Raw genomic sequence first — 23,083 nt, forward strand, 5'->3', positions numbered from 1 at the left:
GGCTCCAATCATTAATGACTGAGCAGATACCCTGGGCTTACGGGTTTGCCATAGTTGATACTGAAGTAAGTAAAAAATAATCATTCCAAACGTCAGAATAGTCTTTTCTTTCTTTTTCCTTGAAATGAAAAAGCAAAACAAATAAACTTACTGTGTGGGAAGCAAATTGAGAACATGCAATGTGAGAGGTTTTAAAACTCAGTGGTAAGGAGGAAGAAGATGTCTTGCAAAGAGGATTGGGCTCTGGAGCCACACAGGATCAGCCACTATTGTGTTCACTGTTGCACTGAGTATTTTTCAAAAAACTTAATATGGAAAATTTCAAACATATTCCGAAGACGAGATGTTTGAGCCATTATGGTTCCCATCACCCTGTTTCAGCAGTTATTAAACTCATGGCTCCTTGTCCCCTCTGGTCCCCCAACAACTGGATTATATTGAAGCAAATTCTAGTTATCATTTCAGCCTTCAATATTTTATTCTGTATCTCAAACAGAAGAACTCCTTTAAAAACATAACCACATTACTATTATCACCCCTAAATATTATTATTGTCATAAAATAACCAGTGTTTAAATTTTCTTGTTATTTGTTGTGTGTGTGTACACACACAAATCTTTTTTTTTTCCTAACAGTTTGTTGAAACAACAAGTAAGAGATATATATGCAGGCTCTTTCTCTTCACCTCCCCCATTCCATTTGTTTTTTACTTATTATTTAATCTTCACTATAACTCTGAAAAAGTAATATTCTATTTACAAAGGAGAACTGAGGCCCTCGGGGGGTTACAATTTGTTCAGCATCACAGAGCTGAAAATGACAGCCTTTAGCTGAATATCAGCCCACATCTGTCTGACTCCAGAAATAGATGTGCCATTTCTGGAGTTAGAAGACTTTGGATTCATACTCTAATAAATAGAGGTTTCTTGACCATACCATTCCACTAACTCCAGCCTCACTCACCCAAGTGTTTATGGTCCAAGGACCCCCCCCCCAGTTAGTGAGGTGAAAGTGTTAGTTGATCAGTCATGTCCAACTCTTTGTGACCCCAATGACTGTAGTCCACCAGTCTCCTCTGTCTATGGAATTCTCTAGGCAAGAATACTGGACTGGGTAGTCATTCACTTCTCCAGGGGATCTTCCCAACCCAGGAATCAAACCCAGGTCTCCTGCACTGCAGGCAGACTCTTAACCTTCTGACCTACCAGGGAAGCCCAGTTACGGAGCTAAAAAGCACTATGCTAAGTTTTTGCCCAGCTATTTGTATAAGAATGAGCCCAGCTACCGTAGTGTGACAGGCAATCAGTTTCCCGCAGTTCCCAGTTTAACCAGCTGCTGCTGCTGCTGCTAAGTCGCTTCAGTCGTGTTCGACTCTTTGCGACACCATGGACTGCAGCCCACCAGGCTCCTCCGTCCATGGGAGTTTCCAGGCAAGAGTACTGGAATGGGGTGCCATTGCCTTCTCCTCAGTTTAACCGGAGCAGCTCCAAAAAATCATTTTCTACTTCTTCTAACATCTCCCAAGAGAGATTCTGAGGTTAGTGCCATGGTGTACTAGTAGGTTCTACAGCTCTAAGGTCTAGAACTGTTCAGTGTGGTAGCCACAAATGGGTATTTCATTTTTAATTTAAATTACAATTAAATAAAATTAAAAATCCCTCAGTCACACTAGCCACATTTCAAATGCTTGATAGTAACTACCATATGGCATAGTGCAGATTTAGAACATTTCTATCATTGCGGAAGGCTCTGTCAGTGCTGAAAAATAACAGGTGGAGGCAATCATCCGTGTTTCAACCACAGATTAAAATTGGGGGGAGCGGGGAACAGCAGCTCCCTCTCCTTCTTTTCTTTCTTTAAGAAAGACCTCAGGAATTAGATGGCCACGTTTGAGAGTGGCAGTGGGAAGACACAAGGCTTTAGGACTCTGAGTAGTAGGCATTTTGTGAAGTTAAAACAATGATTAGTAAGGCAAAGCAATGACTACTAGCTGAAACAAAATCTGGTGCCTTTTTTCCTTAAAATGTGCCAGATCCACAGCCTGCACAAAACACTAGGATTACCAGAAACTCTGGAGGAATGATGTACTTTTATCCTTTTAGAAATGTAAATTATCCCTCTCACAAGCTTGCCTCATTATTTGAGTGACTGGCTTTAGTTGTTCAGCAGCGAGTTGCTAGAGAATGTTGGATCACACCACCCACGTCCAAGGACAAAGCAGAAGCCCCAGCAAGATGGTAGGAGGGGCAAAATTGCATTTAGACTCAAAACCCTTAGCCGCCAGAGAGTCTCAGAGGGCTCAAACAAACCTTGTGTGTACCAGGACCCACAGAGACTGAGCCAGAACTGTGATTGAGTGTCTCCTGGGAAGGTACAGGTCAGCAGTGGCCTGCCGCAAGGGCCTGCCGCAGGTATGGCAGAAGCCCTCTTGGAGAAGGTCACCATCATCCCCACCATAGAGCCGCCAGAACTTACACAGGACTGGGGAAATGGACTCTTGAAGGGCACAAACAGAACCTTGTGAGCACCAGGACCCAGGAGAAAGGAGCAGTGACCCCACAGAGTGATCCAGACTTGCCCGTGAGCGTCCAGGAGTCTCTGGTGGAGGTGTGGGTTGACGGTGGCCTGCTGCGGGGTCGGGGGCACCGAGTGCAGCAGTGCTGCATGGAACCTTTTGAAGGAGGTCGCCATTATCTTCATCATCTCCACCTCAGGTCTAACAACAGGGAAGGAATAAAGCCCTGCCCATCAATAGAAAGTTGGATTAAATTTACTGAGCATGGCCCCACCCCTCAGAACAAGACCCAGTTTCTCCCTCAGGCAATCTCTCCCATCAGGAAATTTCCATAAGCCTCTTATCCTTATCCATCCAAGGGCAGACAGGATGAAAACTTAACCTAACTGATCACATGGACCACAGCCTTGTCTAACCCAAAGAAACTATGAGCCGTGCATGCCCTGTAGGGCCACCCACCCAAGGTGGATGGGTCATGATGGAGAATTCTGACAAAATGTCCTCTACTGGACAAGGGAATGGCAAAGCACTTCAGTATTCCTGCCTTGAGAACCCCATGACCAGCATGAACAGGCAGAAACATAGGACGCTGAAAGGTCAGAGGGTGCTCAGTATGCTGTGGGAGATCAGTGGAGAAATAACTCCAGACAGAATGAAGAGATAGAGCCAAAGCAAAAACAACACCCACTTGTGGATGTGACTGGTGATGGAAGTAAAGTCCGATGCTGTAAAGAGCAGTATTGCATAGGAACCTAGAATGTTAGGTCCATGAATCAAGGCAAATTGGAAGTGGACAGACAGGAGATGGCAAGAGTGAACGTCGACATTTTAGGAATCAGCGAACTAAAATGGACTGGAATGGGTGAATTTAACTCAGATGGCTGTTAGTTACATCTACTACTGTGGGCAAGAATCCCTTAGAAGAAATGGAGTAGCCATCATAGTCAACAAGAGTCTGAAACACGTACTTGGATACAGCCTCAAGAACAACAGAATGATCTCTGTTTGTTTCCAAGACAAATCATTGAATATCACAGTAATCCAAGCCTACGCCCCGACCAGTAACACTGAAGAAGCTGAAGTTGAACGGTTCTATGAAGACCTACAAGACCTTTTAAAAGAAGTAACACCCAAAAAAGATGTCCTTTTCATTATAGGGGACTGGAATGCACAAGTAGGAAGTCAAGAGGCACCTGGAGTAACAGGTAAATTTGGCCTTGGAGTACAAAACGAAGCAGGTCAAAGGCTAACAGTTTTGCCAAGAGAATGCACTGATTATAGCAGATACCCTTATTCAACAACAGAAGACTCTACATGTGGACAACACCAGATGGTCAATATCGAAATTAGATTGACTGTATTCTTTGCAGCCAAAGATGGAGAAGCTCTATACAGTCAGCAAAAACAAGACCAGGAGCTGACTGGCTCAGATCAAGAACTCCTTATTGCCAAATTCAGACTTAAATTGAAGAAAGTAGGGAAAACCACTAGACCATTCAGGTATGACCTAAACCAAACCCCTTAAGATTATACAGTGGAAGTGACAAACAGATTCAAGGAATTAGATCGGATAGAGTGCCTGAAGAACTATGGACGGAGGTTTGTGACATTGTACAAGAGGCAGTGATCAAGACCATCCCCAAGAAAAAGAAATGCAAGAAGGCAAAATGGTTGTCCGAGGAGGCCTTACAAATAGCTGAGAAAAGAAGGGACGCCAAAGGCAAAGGAAAAAAGGAAAGATATACCCATTTGAATGCAGAGTTCCAAAGAATAGTAGGGAAAGATAAGAGAGCCTTCCTCAGTGATCAGTGCAAAGAAATAGAGGAAAACAATAGAATGGGAAAGACTAGAGATCTCTTCAAGAAAATTAGAGATACCAAGGGAACATTTCATGCAAAGAACACAATAAAGGACAGAAATTGTATGGACTTAATAGAAGCAGACAGAGAAGGCAATGGCACCCCACTCCAGTACTCTTGCCTGGAAAATCCCATGGATGGAGGAGCCTGGTGGGCTGCAGTCCATGGGGTTGCTAGGAGTCAGACACGACTCAGCGACTTCACTTTCACTTTTCACTTTCAAGCATTGGAGAAGGAAAAGGCAACCCACTCCATTATTCTTGCCTGGAGAATCCCAGGGACAGGGGAGCCTGTTGGGCTGCCGTCTATGGGGTTGCACAGAGTCAGACACGACTGAAGCGACTTAGCAGCAATAGAAGCAGAAGATATTAAGAAGAGGTTCAAGAATACACAGAAGAACTACACAAAAAATATCTTCATGACCCAGATAATCATAATGGTGTGATCACCCACCTAGAGCCAGACATCCTGGAATGCGAAGTCACGTGGGCCTTAGGAAGCATCACTGTGAACAAAGCTAGTGGAGGTGATGGAATTCCAGATGAACTATTTCAAATCCTAAAAGATGATGCTGTGAAAGTGCCGCACTCAGTATGCCAGAAAATCTGGAAATCTCAGCAGTGGCCACAGGACTGGAAAAGGTCAGTTTTCAAAATCCCAAAGAAAGGCAGTGCTAAAGAACATTAAAACTACTGCACAACTGCATTCATCTCACATGCTACCAAAGTAATGCTCAAAATTCTCCAAGCCAGGCTTCAACAGTATGTGAACCGTGAACTTCCAGATGTTCAAGCTGGAACATCTGTCAGAGGAACCAGAGATCAAATTGCCAACATCCACTGGATCATCGAAAAAGCAAGAGAGTTCCAGAAAAACATCTATTTCTGCTTTACTGACTATGCCAAAGCCTTTGTGTGGATCACAGTAAACTGTGGAAAATTCTGAAAGAGGTGGGAATACCAGACCACCTGACCTGCCTCATAGAAACCTATATGCAGGTCAGGAAACAGCAGTTAGAACCAGACATGGAAAAACAGACTTGGTTCCAAATTGGTAAAGGAGTATGTCAAGGCTGTATATTGTCACTCTGTGTATTTAACTTATATGCAGAGTACATCATGCGAAATGCTGGGCTGGATGAAGCACAAGCCGGAATCAAGATCGCTGGGAGAAATCTCAATAACCTCAGATTGCAGATGACACCACCCTCATGGCAGAAAGCGAAGAAGAACTAAAGAGCCTCTTGATGAAAGTGAAAGAGGAGAGTGAAAAATGTGGCTTAAAACTCAACATTCAGAAAACGAAGATCATGGCATCTGGTCCCATCACTTCATGGCAAATAAATGGGGAAAGAGTGGAAACAGTGAGAGACTGTTTTCTGGGCTCCAAAATCAGTGCAGATGTTGACTGCAGACATGAAATTAAAAGACGCTTACTCCTTGGAAGGAAAGCTGTGACCAACCTAGACAGCATATATAAAATGCAGAGACATTACTCTACGAACAAAGGTCCGTCTAAGCTATGGTTTTTCCAGTAGTCATGTATGGATTTAAGAGTTGGGCCATAAAGAAAGCTGAGCACCGAAGAATTGATGCTTTTGAACTGTGGTGTTGGAGAAGGCTCTTGAGAGGCTCTTGGACAGCAAGGAGATCCAACCAGTCCATCCTAAAGGAAATCAGGTCTGAATATTCATTGGAAGGACTGATGCTGAAGCTGAAACTCAATTACTTTGGCCACCTAATGCGAAGAATCGACTCATTGGAAAAGACTCAGATGCTGGGAAAGATGAAGGCAGGAGAAGGGGATGACAGAGGATGAGATGGTTGGATGGCATCCATGACTCGATGGATATGAGTTTGAGTGAACTCTGGGAGTTGGTGATGGACAGGGAAGCCTGGCATCCTGCAGTCCGTGGGGTCACAGAGAGTCGGACACAACTGAGTGACTGAACTGAACTGGCTTTAGTTAGGATCTGAAAAGTAACGGAACCTCTGAGTGTAATGGTATCTCTAGAGCTAGACTCTTAAGATTCATGAGTTCTGTTTATTTTTACTCGTTAATTTCTGGATCTCCATAGTGGGATACTGTCAACAAAAACACAGTTAGACACCTGTTAAAGGCTGCAAGATTTCACAATTCATTGATACAGTAGGGAAGAGAAACTCCAGCATAAATGAAGCTCAACTCTGCTGAAAGAAAAGTTGGGTCCCTTTTAAAATGCTGGGGTGTACTAAAGGAAAAGTATTGAAGATGTTAGGTGGGGAGGTTGGTCAGTGTGATCAAGCCATCTGTATCCGCTTGCTAATTGGTGCTTCTCAAATTGAGGTTCCCATCCTTCCACAGAGACTGGTAGACAGGGGCCCTTTCCTTCTCAGTGATTACATTTCAAAGGGAGGACTTTCAGGTCCTTGAGAGAGACATTTCTGGGTTGTAAAAGATTTGTATTTCAATGGTCAGAGAAAGGATTGACAGCTGCAATTTTTCTAAGGTTAAGTGCTCCAAGAAAAGCGAGGTCATAGGTATTGGCTAGAACAAGCAGTTAATTATTTTGGCAGCATTAAGCTTTCTCAGGGAGACCTTTTGAAGGTTCTGGGTCATCCTAGGGACACAGCCTTAAGCTGACAGAAGGTGTGCTAGAGTTTGGTCTTGTCTCTTACAGTGTGTGAGGGCGGTTGAATGGATTGTTTGTGCTGAGAATCTACAGTTTTCAGTCCCTGGATAAAGGGGTTTCTGTATGTTTTTAATTGAAATATAATTGATTTGCAATGCTGTGTTACTTACGCTGTTCAGCAAAGTTATTCAGTTACAGCTAATAACAATAATAATAATCTCTCTTCTCTCTCTCTCCATATATATATGTGTGTGTGTGTTAGTCTCTCAGTCATGTCCGACTCTTTGCGACCCGGTGGACTACAGCCCACCAGGCTTCTCTGTCCATGGAATTCTCCAGGCAAGAATACTGGAGTGGATTGCCATTCCCTTCTCCAGAGTATATGTGCAGTATTCTATGGTGGGGCTTTCCAGATGGCACTAGTGGTAAAGAATCCACCTCCCAATGCAGGAGATGCAAGATATATGGGTTCTGTTGCTGGGTCAGGGAGATCCCTGGAGTAGGAAGTGGCAACCCGCTCCAGTATTCTTGCCTGGGAAATTCCACGGGCAGAGGAGCATGGTGGGCTACAGTCCGTTGGACAGCAAAGAGTTGGACACGGCTGAGTGACTGAGCACACACAATATCCTGTGCCAAACCATAAGGGAAAATAATATTGACAAGAATAGTGTATGTATGTATGGTTTTTTTAAATATTCTTTTCCCTTATGGTTTATCATAGGATATTGAATATAGTTCTCTGTGCTGTACCTGAGTGGGACCTTGTTGTTCACCCATTCTGTGTATAAAAGCTTACGTCTAACTCCAACCTCTCACTCCACTCAGTCCCTCAACCCTCCCCCTAGGTAACCACCAGTCTCTCCTCTCTCTCTGTCCCTGATTCTGTTTCATAGGTAGGTTCATTTGTGTCATATTTTAAATTCCATATGTAAGTGGGTATCATATGGTATGTGTCATCCTTCTTTCTGACTTCACTTAGTATGATAATCTCTAGTTGTATTCATGATGCTGCAAGCGGCATTGTTTCATTCTTTCTAATGGCTGCATAGTACTCCGTTGTTTAGATATACTGCAACTTCTTTATCTATTCATCTGTTGGTGGATGTTTCGGTTGTTTCCATGTCTCGCCTATTGTGTATAGTGCTGCCATGAACATAGGGATGCATGTATCTTTTGAATTGTGGTTTTGTCCAATATATGCCCAGGAAGTAGGATTGCTGGATCATATGGTAAATCTGTTTTTAGTTTTCCAAGGAATTTCATGCTGTTTTCTGTAGTGTCTGCACTACTTCACCAGCTTACAGTCTCACCAACAGTGTAGGAAGGTTCTTTTTTTTTCCTCTACACCCTCTCCAGCATTTGTTATTTGTAGACTTTTAAATATGGCCATTCTGACTGGTGTGAGGTGGTACCTCATTGTATTGTTTGGTGTGTGTGCAGGATCTTAGTTCCCTGCTGCTAAGTCACTTCAGTTGTGTCCGACTCTGTGCGATCCCATAGACCGCAGCCCACCCGGCTCCCCCGTCCCTGGGATTCTCCAGGCAAGAACACTGGAGTGGGTTGCCATTTCCTTCTCCATCTTAGTTCCCTATCAGGGATCAAATTTGTACCCACTGCAGTGGAAACTTGGAGTCCTAACCACTGGACCACCAAGGAATTCCCCTCCCTATAGTTTTGATTTGCATTTTTCTAATAAATTAGCAGTGTTGAGCATCTTTTCATGTGCCTGTTGGCCATCTGTGTGTCTTCTTTGGAGAAACGTGTATTTAGGTCTTCTGCCCATTTTGGGATTGGGTCGTTTGTTGAGTTGTATCCTCTGTTTGTAAATTTTGAAAATTAAGCCCTTGTTGGTCACATCATTTGTTAATATTTCCTCCCATTCTGTAGGTTGTCTTTTTGTTTTATTTATGGTTTCCTTGCTGTGTAAAAGTTTGTAAGTTTGATTAGGTCCCTTTTCTTTGTTTTTGTTATTATTTCTGTTGCCTTGGGAGACTGACCTAAGAAAACATAAGTACGATTTGTGTCAGAGAATGTTCCAACTGTGTTCTCTCCTGGGAGTTTTACGGTGTCAGGTGTTATTTTTGTATATAGTGAGAGGGTGTGTTGTAGCTGTCCAACTTTCCCAGCACTGCTTGCTGAAGAGACTGTCTTCTCCCATTGTATGAATATACAATATTCATACAATATTGTTTCCTGTGTTGAAGACTGACTGTAGGTGTGTGGGTTTATTTTTGGGCACTCTTTTCTGAGCCATTTATCTATATGTCTCTTTTTATGCCAATACCAGGCTGTTTTGATTACTGTAGCTTTGTAGTATTGTTGAAGTCTGGGAGGATTATACCTCATGTTTTGTTCTTTTTCTTCAGGATTTCTTTGGCAGTTCTGGGCCTTTTATGGCTCCATATGAATTTTAGGATTATTTCTTCTGGTTTGGTGAAAAACATCAGTGGTAATTTGAGAGGGATTGCATTAAATCTGTAGATTGCTTTGGGTATTACTGTGTTTTAACAGTATTAACTCTCCCAATCCAAGAGCATGGCCAATCTTTACATTTCTTTCAATTGTCTAATGTTTCTTTATTCATGTTTTATAGTTTCAGCCTATAAGTCTTTCATCTCCTTGGTCAGGCTTTTTCCCCATACATACCATTTTATTTTGGGAGAATGCAATTTTAAAAGGTGTTTTTTTACACTCCCTTTCTGATAATTTGGATAAATTTTTATATACAATATTTTATGACCTAGGCATTCAGGGGATAGTGAGACGAATTTAATCCAACTTTGGGAAAGGATAAAGAACCTTAAATGAAAGTGAATAAGGCATTGTTATTGGGAACCTGTTGCATGCACAGAAAAGAGTCACGAAGGTGATTTTCAGAACTTGAGGAGCAGCCTTGAATTTTATTTTGTGTTTAAGCCCAGGATGAATGCTTAGAACCAACATAGTCTAGGGGAAGGCAAGAGATCTGAAAATTTCTGGGAAAGCTTCTTGGAAGAGGTAGAACCTGAGCTGAGTCTTGAAAGATGATGGGTGGACTTTTCTTGGCTTAGTATTTTATTGTGGTATTTCCATAAATCCCCATCTGCTTTCCACAGAAATAAAATATTTAAAGTAAAAAATTGAATCATGAAAAAAAAATTTTTTTAAAGATGCTGCCCAAAGTTGGTATTTCTCACTTTTTAAAAAATTAAAAATTTTTTCTTGGCCACACCACAAATCATGTGGGATATTAGTTCCCCAACCAGGGATTGAACCTGTGTCCTCTGCAGTGGAAGCACAGAATCTTAACCACTGGACTACACAGGGAAGCCCCTCTCTCACTTTTTGACCCTTGATTTCTTAATTGTTTTTTAACCAGCTGTCTTCAGAATGACATGTCCTAAAGAACAATGATGTTTTTATACAATGAGTTCCACCAGCCAAAATATCTTCCAACCCTATTCCCCATACATACCATCAGGAAACTATATATCTTTCAAGACCCAGCTGAAAGAGCACTCTATCTTTGCTCCCACAGTAGATTGGTTTCTATATTTTTGCTTGTATTTATAACTCTTACTCTGTTCATTTTATACTCCTAGTGCAATCCCCTGCACACAGAAAATAGCTAATGTGTGATTAATAGATGTGGTTATATATAATAAGCTCTAAAATGTGTTTTCTAGTATAAAGAACTCAGCTTCTTACATGCACAGGTATTATATTATGTTAATTGAATTTTTATTTGTTCTTAGATGTCATTAAGAGGATCTGCGCCAGTGACAATTGTACCTCTTCCTGGAAAGCAAGTACAGGTTCAGGGGGTCATCCAGACAGCTCAGTCTTCTGTAATTCACCCACCACACGTGCAAACGGTACAGAAATTAAAAGACTTAGTGGCTGAGAGAGGGGACTTGTGAACCTGGAGTCTTGGACAACTGAAGTTGCTGTAGTTTCAATATTATAGACCAAGATAATGATGTCTTAGAGATTAGACTATAGAACAAACGAAGTGAATGGAGAAGTTTTAGAACTTGTAGTTTCATGTATATACTACCCAGTGAGAACAGAAGGCAATTCTGGGGAGAAGTTATTGTTTAGAATTTAAGGAAATGAAAACTTTTCTGAAGGGAAAGCACCTTTTTATCTTAGTGGTATCCTTCACAAAAAAGAGAATTCTGAAAAAAGGGTAATGATGTGAGTGTCTTAGCAAAATAAGAAAGTACCTACTTTATGCTTAATGGTGATCAAATAAAAGAGAGTTCCCTCATTGTAAAGTTCTTACTTATACCTGTCTACCTGTCTGTTTACACCTGACAACAATAGGAAGGAAAGAGCCATTCTGGGTTCTTTGCTTTTTACTCTTTCTCCCCATTTTATCTTCTGGCTCCTGTGAGTCTCAGAATGCCTTTGGTCATCTCTCATTTTTAGAAGCAGCTGTCTTGGAAGAAAAGCTGTGTAGCCCATTTTCCCTCTTGAGCATATACAGTGTCTGTATAACTCATCTTTCCTCTTCAGTATATACAGTGTCTGTGTAGCTCATTTCCCTCTTGAGCATATACGGTGTCTGTATAACTCATTTTTCCTCGAGTATATACAGTGTCTGTGTAGCTCGTTTTCCCTCTTGAGTATATACGGCATCTGGCAGGGCTGTCAGCTCTGGAGCTGCGTCTTTATGTGTTTTTTCCTTTGTGAAAGGTGATTGCTGCATGGTTTTTCTGAGTTTTTAATGTGAAGATTTTACTCTTACTTGCTAGTGCTGTCATTAGAGGTTCTTCCTCTTAGTTATAAGTAATGTCTTAGTTCTAGATATTATTTTCTTACTTGAGTTCACTGGGAGGCTTTGGAGTAAATCTGCAGACAAAAGGCAAAACAGCTAAGATTTAGATTAGAAATGGTATATCTGTGATGCTTGAGGAAGCAGAAGCGACTGATCTTCTTTAATTATTACTGTATTGTTTGTTACTCTGATTATTTATTAACTGTTACTAATTATGACCTTTCTTTTCTATCAAAAGATAAAGATTTAAGATATAAAAAAGTATAAGTACACTTGAACTCATTTTTGAAGGTGATTATACAGTGTAAAACAAGCTTCTTTGGAAATTTAAGATCTAAGTCTAAATAGTTTAGGGGAAGGCTTGCTGTATACAATAGGTAATGTAGAGAATTTATTTATTATGTCCTTTCTAGAAGCCTGTTTTATTTATTTTAAAGTATCACAATGTAGCTTCAGAAAAAGGAGAAATTTAATGTTTTAAAAATTCTTATTTCCTCAATTGTAAGATGTAACTTAAAACTTTCATATGGTTATTGTGCTGACTAGTTTTATAATAGGTTTTCCTTTTTTTTCTCTGCTTGAAAGCTTTCTCCTCAACATCTCCAGTATTGGCTTCTCTTGCCTTTCAGATCTCAAGTTAAATATCAAGGAGGCTTTCACAGACAATCAATAGGTTTATTATTAATAGTAGTTAACATTTAATGTGTGCTTGTGATGTGCCATGCACTAAATGCTCTACATGTATTAACTAATTCAATTATGAAATGAGATAAAGCTAATTATTACAGATTTGCAAGTTTACTTATGTTTGTACCTGCCCTTGCCAGTGACCTCCACTTTGCAAGATCTAATGGTTGTCCTGGGTCCTTATATTATTTCACCTGCTAGCAGAATTTGACATGGTTGATCATTCTTTTCTCCTTAATACTCTGTCTTTGCTAGTTTTTCAAGGACACCACGCTCATTTAGTATTCCTCCTGCCTCACTGGTGGCTTATTCTTGCCCTCATTTGCTGGTTCCTCCCCTTCTTTCCAACCTCTTATTGCTAAGAATGTCCCTGGGTTTTGTCCTGTCTCTCCTTCCTGAGCTCACTCAGTCTTGTGGCTTTAAGGACTGTCCTAGAGAGCTGACTTCCAATATGTATTTCTAGCCCAGAGCTCTTCCCTGACACACAGGTTTGTATATTCAGCAGACTCCTCAATGTCATCATCTATTAACTAGATATTAGTTGGAGATCTAGTAGCATTTCAAAGTGTGTCCAAAATCCAAATCAGATAGCATTAATGGTAAAAAAATCTGAGTAGTGTGCATCAGTCTCAAGACTGCTATTTACAACTCTAGTGCAGTAGTATTGCTTTATTTGGGGGAGAGACGTCTTAGTTCTGAGCCTGTTCCTTTAGTTTAGACTCCTGCAATAAACTTTCTCCTTTTTCTTTTTCTTTCTTTCTTTTAGACCTTCGATTTAATGACAAATGAATTTGGGTGGTAGAAGACAGATCATTTTTTCTGAAAGTAAAAATGAAATTTAATTCTTTTCCCACTTGGTTTGTTCATCTTAGTAAAACCAGTTCTGTTTTTCAGGTATCATCTTTATCAGAGAGTGAGGAGTCTCAGGACTCATCTGACAGCATAGGCTCCTCACAGAAAACCCACGGGATCCTAGCACGGCGCCCATCTTACAGGTTAGTGCTCATGTATCAAATCCTGTGTGTGTTGTATTACCTCATGAGTTTGAATGGTATTATACAAAGCAAATTACATCAAGAAGGAACATGTGTTTGTATCAGAAGGCACGTGTTAAGAGAGATAGGCTTGAGCCAGGTTATGAAGGGCCCCTGTTGCTGTCCTAAGGAGGAATTTAGACTTACCTTCTGGCAAAGTATTATATATCTGTATTTACTTTTAGTTAACTTTAATAGTAATTTGAAAGGACTGTAGATTTTAAGAATTGAACTACTCTGTGTTCCCTTCCTTAGCCTCCTAGCTTTTGTCTCTTCCTTATGTGTGTGTCCCTTTGGTGAAACACAACTCTTCTACATTCTAGGCCTCATTTCCTCCTGGAAGCATTCTTTGTTTATTTCTCTGCAGCTTCCCAAGACCAGGTTAGGTCTTTCTTCAGTGGCATCCTGTAACTGATTCCTTTTATAGTACTTACCTCATCCTATTAGAATTCCAGTTTATTTATGGGCATGGTCTATGCATTATTTTTTGTGATCCCAGGACCTATCAGAATGACCAGCTGAAAGTAGATGCTTAATAATTACTTGCTGAAGTAATGGAGAGCTGAAGTAGTACAACTCACAGAAGGCTTTTAAAATAACCTGGGTGATTTCATATAGGGTAGTGGGATATCCGGAAAAGGCAATGGCACCCCACTCCAGTACTCTTGCCTGGAAAATCCCATGGATGGAGGAGCCTGGTGGGCTGCAGTCCATGGGGTCGCAAAGAGTCGGACACGACTGAGCGACTTCACTTTCACTTTTCACTTTCATGCATTGGAGAAGGAAATGGCAACCCACTCCAGTGTTCTTGCCTGGAGAATCCCAGGGACGGAGGTGCCTGGTAGGCTGCTGTCTATGGGGTCGCACAGAGTCGGACACGACTAAAGCGACTTAGCAGCAGCAGTGGGATATCTTTGACACGGGTGGATCTGAGACATTTCTGTGTTAGAATCGACAAAACCTGGTGACTAGAGGGTAGGAGGAAAGGGAGACAGAAAAGGATGAAATGTTTTTGAAACACATAAACAAATGCATAAGGTTTTAGATCTTATACGAGAATTTTGTATAGGGTGTAGAGTCATTCCTGCCTGATGGAACAAATGGGAAAGACTTCATAAAAGATGTGATTTAGTTCATTATCAGTCTGATAGAGCTAGGAGCAGGAATAGGTTTTGTGAGGCAGAAAGAGAGCTTCTTAGGCTGAGGAAACAGGGTAATAAAGGTGGATTATATGATATCGAAGAAGCTGGCCTGTTCTGGGAACTGGGAGTTTAAGGTACAGAGAGGAACGGGTTGGTTTAGCAAGGTAAACAGGAGCCTCGTTACTTAGAACCTTGTTACCATGTTAAGGAATTGAGACTCTACTGCATAAACAGTTAATGAACAGAAGAAATTTTGTCTGGAATTTGGGGGAAGGGGTATGTAAAAAATAAGCCTACTAAAAGGAGCTCGTAATCTGAAACTAAAAAAAAGTAACCCAGGGACTTCTCTGGTGGTCTAATGGTTAAGACTCCATGCCTCTATGCAGGTGGCAGGGGTTTGATCCCTCATCAGGGAACTAAGATCCCACATGCCATACTGTGTGGCTTAAAAAAAGAGTAATCCAGTATGAAAGGAATTTCTCAGCCTTAGAAAACAATGTCCCAACCAGATAAATTAATATAAACTTACACCTAGATATATCTTACGAAGCAATAAAAATAAGATCTTTGGAAGAAAGCTTCCAAAGAGAAAAGATGTGACCATTAGGCAGAAAACAGATTTTTGAAGTGTAGTATTAGAAGACAGTGGACTAAAATCTTTAAATGACAAGAGAGCATAACAGTTGGCCTGAAATTATACATCCACCTGAACAATCACTCAGAAATAATGGTGAAGTTAAATTAAAATCATTTGAAGCTGATATAAGAAATTACTAAAGGGTACATGTCAGGAAGAATAAAATGAAATGAAACAAAAGGAATGTGAATATAAGAATGGTGAACCAAGACATTAAGATACCATTGACTTTTTAGAATAATACTAATAATGATTAATTTGAGTAGTTTAAAATCAAATGTAAAAAAATACCAGACAGAAACATATAAGATTGGAATGGTCTTCCAGAGTCTTATATTAATTACCTTTAGACTGTTAGACATAATGACCAAAGGAATACGGGTAAAATGTTTACTTTTCAAATAGGGGTCTCTCAGCACAAAACAGTTAGCTCCTAGATAAGATACTTACTAATGAATTGTGCATTTATAGGAAATGATAGAAATGTCTTCTAACCCTACTCCAATAAATATAAAGCCATGTACATTAGCTGAAACCAGAATGGGAAGCAGAAGCAAGCAAGCATGAAAGCCAAGGTATACCCATTATTTCTGCCGGAAGGGACCATGAACCCAAGATTTTTGTATTAAGCTGAGAACCCTACAAGAAGCTAGAACATCTGAAACAAAGCTTCCCCAAGTTAAGTTTTCTGAATTTATCAAAAGTCAACCAAATATGGATTTACAGTCAGAAATCAAACATACGAGGAAGTAAACCATCATAAGTGAGAATCAAAAGAAACAATATATAATCAACTCAAATGCAGAAAAAGTACTTAATAAAATTCAGCACCTACTCATATTTTTAGCAAGTAAAGAATAAAAATGGACTTTCCTAGCATACATAGACTTTGAGAACTGAACTATACATACGGCAGATCATAGCTCAAGTTCCAAACTGGCCGCTACATGGTGCACACAGGGTCAAATCTGAAGAGCACTGCAGAGTCTTTGAAAACTGAAACTGATGTTGGAAGTACAATGCACAGAAGGCCAGTCAGAACTTGTGGCTTAGACACAACCAGGTTGATAGCCTGCTAAAAGAAGAATATCAAAAATTCTCTGCAGGATTTAAGAGTCAGGTATCATAATATTGAAAATGTCCATTACTTGGCATACAAAGAACCTGGAAGAATCTTAACTTGTAAGGAAAGACTATCAGCAAATGCCATCATCTCCTAGGTGAACAAGATAAGATACTGGAATTATATGACAAGGACTTTAAAGGAGCTATTACTGCAGTGTTCTGACTAACAAGTAAGGGTAGATTCTCTTGAAATGAATGGAAAGATAGAAACTCTTAGCAAAAAAAAAAAGATATAAAGAGAACAAAATAGAAATTCTATAGCTGAGAAATACAGTTAACAAAAAAACCTCACTGGATGGATTCAATAGGAGAACAGAGGTAAGATAGTTCAATGGAGAGCATCCAGTCTGAAGGATAGAGATCAGAAAAATTAAGTCTCAGGGACTGGAGAGACAGTACCCAAAGATTTAACATTGTGTCATGCGAGTCATAGAACAGAAAAAAAGTATGTTGCAGAAAAAATACTTTTTGAAATAATGACTGAAATGTTCCCAAGTTCAGTGAAACCTACAGATTCAGAAAACTTGGCAAATCTTAAACAGGATAAAACACAAAGAAACCCCCGCCCAGACATACCATAATCAAATAGCTATGAAATAAACCCATATTGTGAGCAACCACTTATATGACATACCACTTATAAGGGAATGCTGTGAAAGACTCTAGATTTCTCACCAAAACTGCAGGCTAGAAGAAATGAATAGCATTTTTAAAGTGCTGAAAGAAAAGAACTGTTAATCCAGAATTCTGTGTCTTGAAAAATAACCCTCGGAAATGGAGTTGAACTAAGTATTCTCAGATAAAAGAAAACTAAGAGAAATCATTAACAGTAGAGTTGCTCTAAAATAACTACTAAGTTATTAAGACCAAAAGAAACTTGGAATAGCAAGATTTGGGCAAATAGACCGTTCTTCTGTGAATAGTTCGATAGTTAAAATTTGACAGTTGAGAAATGACACTGATGGGGCTTTCAGTGTATGCAGAGGTAGTATATAAGACAACTTACAAAATAAATGGGGTAAGGTAGGGATTTAACATGGTAGTAAGGTTTCTAAGGTTCACTTCAAGTGGTAAAACATTGACTACGTAGACTTGTCATCTGTATTGTAACACCAGAGCAACTACTAAAGAAACTATACAGGGGCTTCTCTGGTGGTCCAGTGGTTGAGAGTTTGCCTTGCAATGCAGGGGACACCGGTTTGATCCCTGGTCTGGGAAGATCCCACATGCCATGGTGCCACTGAGCCCCTGTGCTGCCACAACTACTGAAGCCGTTGATCCCTATGGCCTATGCTCTGCAACAAGAGAAGCTGTGGTGATGAGAAGCCCACCCACAGCAATGAAGACTCAGCACAGCCAAAAATAATAAATAAATAATTTAAAAAAAAAAAAAAAAAAAAACTATACAAAGAGATTTAGTCAAATACACAATAGGTAAATTAAAATAGAGTTTTAAAAACTCTTAACTCAAAAGAATGCAGAAGAATTTTTTTAAAAATCAAATAATAAAATGTTAGTTCCACCAGTATCAATAATTATATTAAGAGAGCATGGGACTTCCCTGGTGTGCCAGTGGTTAAGACTCTGCACTTTCCAACCTAAATGTCCATCAACAGAGGAATGGATAAGAGAAGATATGGTCCATATACAACATGGAATATTACTCAGCCATAAAAGGAACAAAACAGTGCCATTTGCAGAGACATAGATAGACCTAGAGACTGCCATACAGAGTGAGGTGAGTCAGAAAGAGAAAAACAAATACTGTATAATATTGTTTATATTTGGAATCTAGGAAAATGGTACAGGTGAACTTATTTGCAAAGCAGAAATAGTGACACAGATGTAGAGAAGAAATTTACAGATACCAAGATGGGTGGATGGGATTAATTGGGAGATTGGGATTGACATATATACACTATTATGTATAAAATAGATAAATTAATGAGAACCTGCTGTATGTAGCACAGGGGACTCAGCTTAATGCTCTGTGGTGACCTAAATGGGAAGGACATTTAAAAAGGGGATATATGTGTATGTATGACTGATTCACTTTGCTGTACAACAGAAATTAATACAACACTGTAAAGCAACTACACTCTATAATAAAAACCAATGTTAAAAAAGACTGCACTTCCACTACAGGAGGCATGGGTTCCATCCCTGAGCAGGGAGGTTCCACATGCCCTGTGGTGTGGCCAAAAAAAAAAAAAAAGAGCACATGACTTAAACTCACTAGTTAAAAGAGATTATAAAACTGTATACCAGTATTCCTTGTGAATACAGACACAAAAATCTTCAACAAAATACTAGTAAATCAAATAGGTTAACAAATAGAAGGTATTATACACCATACTTGAGTAGGATTTATCCCAAGAATGGAAAATTGGTTCAACATCTGAAAGTCAATTAATGTAATAAATCATATTTATAGGATAAAACCAAAAAACATATAGTCATCTCAACAGACACAAAAAGCATTTGATGAAATCGGGGTTAAAGGGCTTCCCCAATGACTTAGCACTAAGGAATCTGCCTGCCAATTCAGGAGATGCAAGAGACACAGGTTCGATCCTTGGGTTGGGAAGATTTCCTGGAGGAGGGAATGACAACCCACTCTAGTGTTCTTGCCTAGAGAATCCCAGGGAGAGAAGAGCCTGGCAGGCTGCAGTCCAAAGAGTCACACACAACTGAATGACCAAGCACACACACAGTGCCCTTTAATGATAAAAATTCTCATCAGACAAATAGATGGGAATTTCCTCAACTTGATGAGTATCTACAAAAGCCCGTAGCTGACATATTTAATGGAGAAAGATTGAATATTTTCTCCGCCTAAGAGCAGGCACAAGACAAGGCTGTGAATGTCTCATTACTTCTACTCTTAGGCAGTTAAGAAAATTAAATAAAAAGCATACTGGAAAGGAAGAAATAAAAGTTTGCAGATGACAGTGATTACATATATAGAAAACCCCAAAGGATCCACTAAAGTAGAAATAATAGCTCTTTCCCGGCTGGAACCATGGAGGGTGCAGAAGAGAAGAAAAAGAAGGTTCCTGCTGTGCCAGAAACCCTTAAGAAAAAGTGGAAGAATTTCGCAGAGCTTAAGATCAAGCAACTGAGAAAGAAGTTTGCCCAAAAGATGCTTCGAAAGTCAAGGAGGAAGCTTATCTATGAAAAAGCTAAGCATTACCACAAGGAATACAGGCAGATGTACAGAACTGAAATTCGAATGGCTAGGATGGCACGAAAAGCCGGTAACTTCTATGTACCCGCGGAACCCAAATTGGCGTTTGTCATCAGGATCAGAGGTATCAACGGTGTGAGCCCAAAGGTTCGAAAGGTGCTGCAGCTCCTTCGCCTCCGGCAGATATTCAACGGCACCTTTGTGAAGCTCAACAAGGCATCAATTAACATGCTGAGAATTGTGGAGCCATACATTGCATGGGGGTACCCAAATCTGAAGTCTGTAAATGAATTGATTTATAAGCGTGGTTATTGCAAAATCAACAAAAAGCGAATTGCCGTGACAGACAACGCATTGATTGCTCGATCTCTTGGGAAATATGGAATCATCTGCATGGAGGATCTGATTCATGAGATCTATACCGTTGGAAAACGTTTCAAAGAAGCAAACAACTTCCTGTGGCCCTTTAAATTGTCTTCTCCACGAGGTGGAATGAAGAAAAAGACCACCCATTTTGTAGAAGGTGGAGATGCTGGCAACGGGGAAGACGAGATCAACAGGCTTATTAGAAGGATGAACTAAGGTATCTACCAGGATTATTATTGTAATCTGGTTAATAAACAATTGAAACAAATTGAAAAAAAAGAAAAAAGAAATAATAAACAAATTCAGCAGGGTTGCAGGATACAAAATGAATTGTATTTCTCTACACTAGCAATAAACAATCCAGAAATGAAATTAAGAAAACAGTCCTACTCGTAACAACGTAAACTGTATAAAATACTTGAAATTAAATTTATAAATCCAAATTATATATCAGATCAGCCAAAAAGTTTGTTTGGGTTTTTTTCCATATGGAAAAGCCTAAATGAACTTTTTGACCAGTCAAGTAAATTTAACAGATGCATATAATATTAATACTTGCATATTGAAAACTACAAAACTTCATTGAGAGGAATTTTAAAAAAATCTTACCTGAAAAGACATTACATGTTCATCAACTGGAAGACTGAATATTGTTAAAACAAATAACCCAGTTAAAACATGAGGAAAAGACTAGAATATTTATCCAGAGAAGAAACACAAATGGCCAATAAGCATGTAAAAAATTGTTCAGCATGATTTGTCATTCAGTTCAGTTAAGTCGCTAAGTCGTGTCCGACTCTTTGCAACCCCATGAATTGCAGCACGCCAGGCCTCCCTGTCCATCACAAACTCCCATAGTTCACTCAGACTCACGTCCATCGAGTCAGTGATGCCATCCAGCCATCTCATCCTCTGTCATCCCCATCTCCTTCTGCCCCATCATTAGGTAAATGCAAATCAAAATAATGAGATACCACTTCAAACCTAGTAGGATGCTTAAAAAATCCCAAAGCATAACAAATGTTGGTAAGGGGGACAGTGTCTGTGGAAACAATCTGGCAGTTCTTCAAAATACTGAACATATTTACCTTATAAACCACTACTACTATTGCTATACATATAACCAAGAGAAATAACATAATGAAAATAAAAGTAAAGTGGGTGTATTCGTATCATACAAAAGACTTCAGAGCAAAAAAAATTATCAGAGATAAAGAGAAAATCAGTTCACCAAGAAGATATAACAACCCTAAATATGTATGCACTTAACAACAGAGCTTCAGAATACATGTATCAAAAACTTACAGAACTGAAAAGCAATATAAATCCACAGTTATGGTTGAAAATTTGTGTACATCTATCTTAGTATCCAACAGAAGTTACAGCAGAAAATAAGCAAGATTATAGAACTGAACAATACCATCAACCGGTTGGATCTAATTGGCATTGTTAGAACACTTCACCTACGTGCACAAAGAATATCTACCAAGAAAGACCACGTCCTGGATCATAACAAACCTTAACAAATTTAGAAAAATTGAAATTACACAAAGTTCTTTACTCATACTTGAATTAGACTAAAGCCAATAAAGGAAAGATAACAGGAAATCTCCATACAGAAATTAACACACTTAGAAATAATCTGTGGACCAAACAGAAAATCTTAAGGGAAATTAGAAAGCATTGAACTTAATGAAAGATAAAAATACAAAATACCAAACTCTGTAGGAAATAACAAATCAGTAGGAAATAGAGGGAAATTTACGTTATTAAAAACATTTTATAGGAAGGAAGGTCTCAAATCAACAGTCTCAGCTTTCACTTTAAGAAACTAGGGGAAAAACAAAATAAGCTTAAAACAAGCAGGAGAAACAAAATAATAGAGTTTAAAAGCAGAAATCAGGGAATTCCCTGGCAGTCTGTTGCTTAGGACTCCATGCTTCCACTGCTGGAGGGTTCAATTCCTGGTTGGGAACTAACATCCTGCAAGACAAGTGGCGCACGTCGGGGTGCAGGAGAGCAGAAATCTGGGAACTTAAAGAGAAAATGAATAGAGATGATATAACTGAAAGGTGGTTTTTTGCGGGGGTAGGGGGTGTGGAATCAGTAAAATTGATAATCTTGTAGCAAGATGGCTGGATAGTGACTATAAAGGGAAAAAGAAGTCACAGGGACAAACCTTGGCAACCATGTCATTTATTCTGGTAGGGAACCATTGCACACGAGTGATTTGATCTCACTGACATTTTAAAAAGATGACTGGTTGTTGTGTGGAGAGCAGGCTGTAGCAAGGAGGACCTGCTAGAGGCTGCTGTTCGGTCAGGAGGAGCTGGTGGCATGGACTTGGGGAACCACAGTGGAGGTAATGAGGATGGGTAAGATTCTGAATATATTTTCAAGATAGAGACAATGAGATTTGTTTATGAATTGGGTAAAGGTTGTGAGAAAGAGGACAACTCCAAAATTTTTGAAAAGTAGAGTTGGTATTTACTGACATGGGTAAGACTGCCAGGGGTAGAATATCTGAGACTAGATTTGGAGGTATTAAGTTTGAGGTGCCTGTTGAATGGAAGCATTCAATACACAATTGGATATGTGAGTTTCGAGTTCAGGAGAGAAGCTGAGAAAATGCCATTTTGAGGGGTCATCAGTGTACACAAGGTATTCAAGCCTTTGGAACAGATGAGCTCATTGGGAAGAAGGTAGATGGAGAAGTCCGAAAGACGGCTCTTTAAGATTCTCCAAGGTTGAATAAGGAGGATGAGGAAGAATGTAAGGCAATGGCAAATAGTATCTCAAAATATAGTAAAAATAAAGTAATATATGCGGGAATGATAAATAACAATTTAGATAATGGCACTCATTGAGAGGGAAAAAGGGAAAGGAATTGGTGGTGACATTTTGGTGTATATGTAACTTAATTCCTGTTAAAATGAGATATCTGAAGCAAACATGGCAAAATGGCAATCAGTTGATTCCTGGTATATGGTACATAGGTGTTTTACCTTCTATCCTTTTTGTTTGCTGAGCTGGGTCTTGCACAACTTTTCTCTCATTGAGGTGAGCTGCTCTTGAGCTACTCTCTAGCTGTGGCGTGCAGGCTTCTCACTGTGGTGGCTTCTCTCGTTGCTGAGCATGGGCTGTAGGGTGCACGCGCTCAG

General features: G+C 39.7%; 2 protein-coding genes across 3 annotated transcripts in view; both read left to right on the forward strand.

The window, feature by feature from the left end:
- Positions 1-23,083, forward strand: part of ATF1 (activating transcription factor 1) — a 65,045-nt gene that overhangs the window by 30,163 nt on the left and 11,799 nt on the right. The window contains exons 3-4 of one of the 2 annotated variants that reach the window (XM_055583439.1): positions 10,720-10,839; positions 13,326-13,426. In XM_055583439.1, the coding sequence (XP_055439414.1) occupies positions 10,720-10,839; positions 13,326-13,426 (221 nt within the window). The remainder of the gene's footprint in view (positions 1-10,719; positions 10,840-13,325; positions 13,427-23,083) is intronic. The other variant, XM_055583443.1, reaches the window with a different exon arrangement.
- Positions 19,377-20,191, forward strand: LOC129653752 (60S ribosomal protein L7-like). The gene has a single exon (XM_055583451.1). The coding sequence runs from the start codon at positions 19,392-19,394 to the stop codon at positions 20,136-20,138; it is 747 nt and encodes a 248-aa protein (XP_055439426.1). The 5' UTR covers positions 19,377-19,391; the 3' UTR covers positions 20,139-20,191.

The sequence above is a fragment of the Bubalus kerabau genome, chromosome 1, assembly GCF_029407905.1.
Source record: "Bubalus kerabau isolate K-KA32 ecotype Philippines breed swamp buffalo chromosome 1, PCC_UOA_SB_1v2, whole genome shotgun sequence".
In the NCBI taxonomy this organism is placed as follows: domain Eukaryota; kingdom Metazoa; phylum Chordata; class Mammalia; order Artiodactyla; family Bovidae; genus Bubalus; species Bubalus kerabau.

What these genes read in the sequence shown, in the direction of transcription:
- LOC129653752 (XM_055583451.1), top strand. Translation starts at nt 19,392, where the DNA reads ATGGAGGGTGCAGAAGAGAAGAAAAAGAAGGTTCCTGCTGTGCCAGAA.